The sequence below is a fragment of the Apis dorsata genome, unplaced genomic scaffold, assembly GCF_000469605.1.
Source record: "Apis dorsata unplaced genomic scaffold, Apis dorsata 1.3 scaffold_524, whole genome shotgun sequence".
Classification (NCBI taxonomy): domain Eukaryota; kingdom Metazoa; phylum Arthropoda; class Insecta; order Hymenoptera; family Apidae; genus Apis; species Apis dorsata.
Genome location: NW_006263747.1, coordinates 50,798 through 53,373, shown reverse-complemented (window position 1 = coordinate 53,373; position 2,576 = coordinate 50,798). Strand labels below are relative to the sequence as shown.

The 2,576-nt window shown below is 41.7% G+C and overlaps 1 protein-coding gene across 2 annotated transcripts in view; it reads left to right on the top strand.

Moving 5' to 3' along the window:
* The first annotated feature begins 667 nt into the window (after positions 1-667).
* Positions 668-2,576, top strand: part of LOC102672724 — a 2,613-nt gene continuing 704 nt past the window's right edge. Inside the window, exons 1-3 of one of the 2 annotated variants that reach the window (XR_422483.2) lie at positions 668-999; positions 1,073-1,433; positions 1,534-2,576. The exon at positions 1,534-2,576 is cut by the window's right edge and continues 704 nt beyond it. Coding sequence is in view for 1 of the 2 variants with exons in the window: in XM_006620605.2 (XP_006620668.1) it covers positions 780-999; positions 1,073-1,332 (480 nt within the window). In the remaining variant the exon portion in view is untranslated. Of the gene's footprint in view, positions 1,000-1,072 lie in introns of both variants that reach the window. The other variant, XM_006620605.2, reaches the window with a different exon arrangement.

The following is a 2,576-nucleotide window of genomic DNA, read 5'->3' as shown; positions in this document are numbered from 1 at the left end:
AAAAAAAAAAAAAAAAAAGGGGAGGGGAGAATAACGAAAAATGGATTTCGCTTATTACGGATATCGTTTACTCTTCGAGTTTCTCGGACACCGTCCTTAAAAAATTACCCGCGTCGCAACGGGCTCTTTTAGAGGACGTGCCTGCTGCCGCCCCGTTCACCAACTACAAGTCCGGAATGTAAATTTTAATTAAACACGTCTTTTAATATAGAGAAGCGTCAGAGATATTTCAGTAAAAGTAATTTAATTAATGGGGGGGAGGGGGGAGGCGGTATAAAACGTCTGAGCACAAGAAAATTATACAGCGTGGAAAAGAATGAAACCATTTTTAAAAGTTGAAGTAATGTTTCTCCGGATTATGCGAATGAAAAACTTATCATCCGTGATTATCCGTGATATCCCGATTAGAATCGAGATAAGTTTTTGACGAGAAGCGAGGAGATTTTTCGGTTATTGCGTTACGATTCATATCGACGAAATATGAGAGTTTGTTCAAAATTTAATTTCCAATGAAAATTTTAAATCGAAAATAAAAATTATTATTCGTTACCTTTTCTCTTACTTCGAGATTAGATTATATAAAAATTTTCAATCTCGATTTTCAATCCCGTTCGGGCGAAACGTTCAATTCGATCGATTCCATTCGATTCGATTCGATAAAAGATTTTTCTTCCGTTGTTTTCTCCAAGATGGCAACCGACCGACAAATCTGGAAATTATAAAAAAAAAATTTGGAAACCGGACGCGGATTTCAGAATTATCGATAAATTGGGAATATAATGTTAACTGATAAACCGATAAACGAATGTGTTTGTCCCCGATGCCTTCATTCGTCGTGTCCCCTTCCCAATGCGGAGCCACCGTACGATGAAATCACGCAAGAAATAAATAATAATTTCATATCCGTCAAGGTGCCGAAATGCAAAAGAAAATTCGAGAAGGAAGACGAGGATGAGGAAGAAAAATTGAGTTTTGACTTTAATTGCGCCGATGCCGAAGGTAAAATGCGTAATATCCCTTTTCCCCTCTTTTTAAATAAAGAAAAATAAATTGCGTACATACCTACGCACAGGTGAAAAATGCAAAACTGGTTGCACCAAAGTTCACGTGATACCGAACGAGCATGCCCCACCGAAAAAGCCCGAGGAAGAGATGCTCTCGTTGAAGTCTATAAGTCACATTATGCCCAACGACAGATTAGACAACACTATCGAAATTGAATTCAAGGCAGCGCGAAATTACAATCCGTTGCCTGAACCCGGACCACCGCCGCCCATAATTGTACCAAGGCAGCGTATTAAGAAGAAGAAGGGCAAGGCTAAAAACAAATAAGATTCGAGAGAAATTGGCAATTATGGCCAATGCGCAGACGTTTCCACGTTTCAACGATATTTGTGACTCAACGGAGAAAGAAAGAAAGAGAGGAAAGATAGGTAAGGAAGAGTTCTGTTTGATCAATTAAGTTGGATCGTTCCGCGACGCGTCGCTAGGCGAAACAAAATATTTGACGATTATTCGCGGTCTGGTTTTCAGTGAGCGAAATAGCGAAGAGATACGTTGGGCAGAAAATCGGGCCCTCTTTAGGGATTTACGAGTGACACGGAACTAAAACGTTCGCCACTTTGTCGTAAAGCCGAGAGAGAGAGAGAGAGAGAACGAATAATGGAACGATAAATCACCGGCATTATATTCTTGCGCATCTTGGGGAGTGGGGAGAGGGACGATAAATCATATCGCGCACCGAAGGCATACGGACGCGTCGGTATTAAACGGTTTTCGTTTCGCCATTGTCTTCCCACCCGGTAACAGGCGTCTTTTTAAATCCTGCCTTACTTACTCCTCCGATTCCGTTTCGACGAATCGCAAGCGTTACGTTCTCGACTCTAAGCTCTGGACGACATTCGCAGTTACAAGTTGAGAGCAAATGATGGAAAAAACGAAAAGAGGGGAAAAAGCTTGTAAATCTCGCGCTCCCGTTCAATTTCTTTCGCCGACAACCGATTAATAACTAAGGATAAATTTCACGATGCCGAACTCGTGATGCTCTCACGAGTTCATTTACGATCCAGTAAGTGTTCTTACGGATGGAGGATATATATATATCGTTTCCATGGAAACGAATATTTCCGTGGAACAACAACGAGGGATAAAAAGGGATGGAAATTTATCGATCGTAGACGTAGATCGAAAGATCGCGTAAATTTTCTTTTTTGCCGGTTTCGAAATATTTCGAATAGCGCGAGAAGTGCGGAACATNTTCGCGTGAGAGCTCGGGGAACGGGGAGGGGGGAGGGAATACAATGGCGCGTTTGCGTGTGTTTGCGTGTTGTTGTACGAATTTCCAGCGTATTTCCAAAGAGATCCGTGGAACGCGTATACGCACAATTGACGGAAGTAAAATTTTATCACGGCACGTATCGAATGTACAGTGTGCGCCGCGTGAATAAAATACACTCTTTCCAAAACCCGCACCCGGGGTTGCATCAACGGGGATCGGAATAAAAATATTTGCATGCTCCTCGACGAGTTCCCCGTTTCGTTTAATGAAAATGTTCCAAAACCCATAATTTATTCTC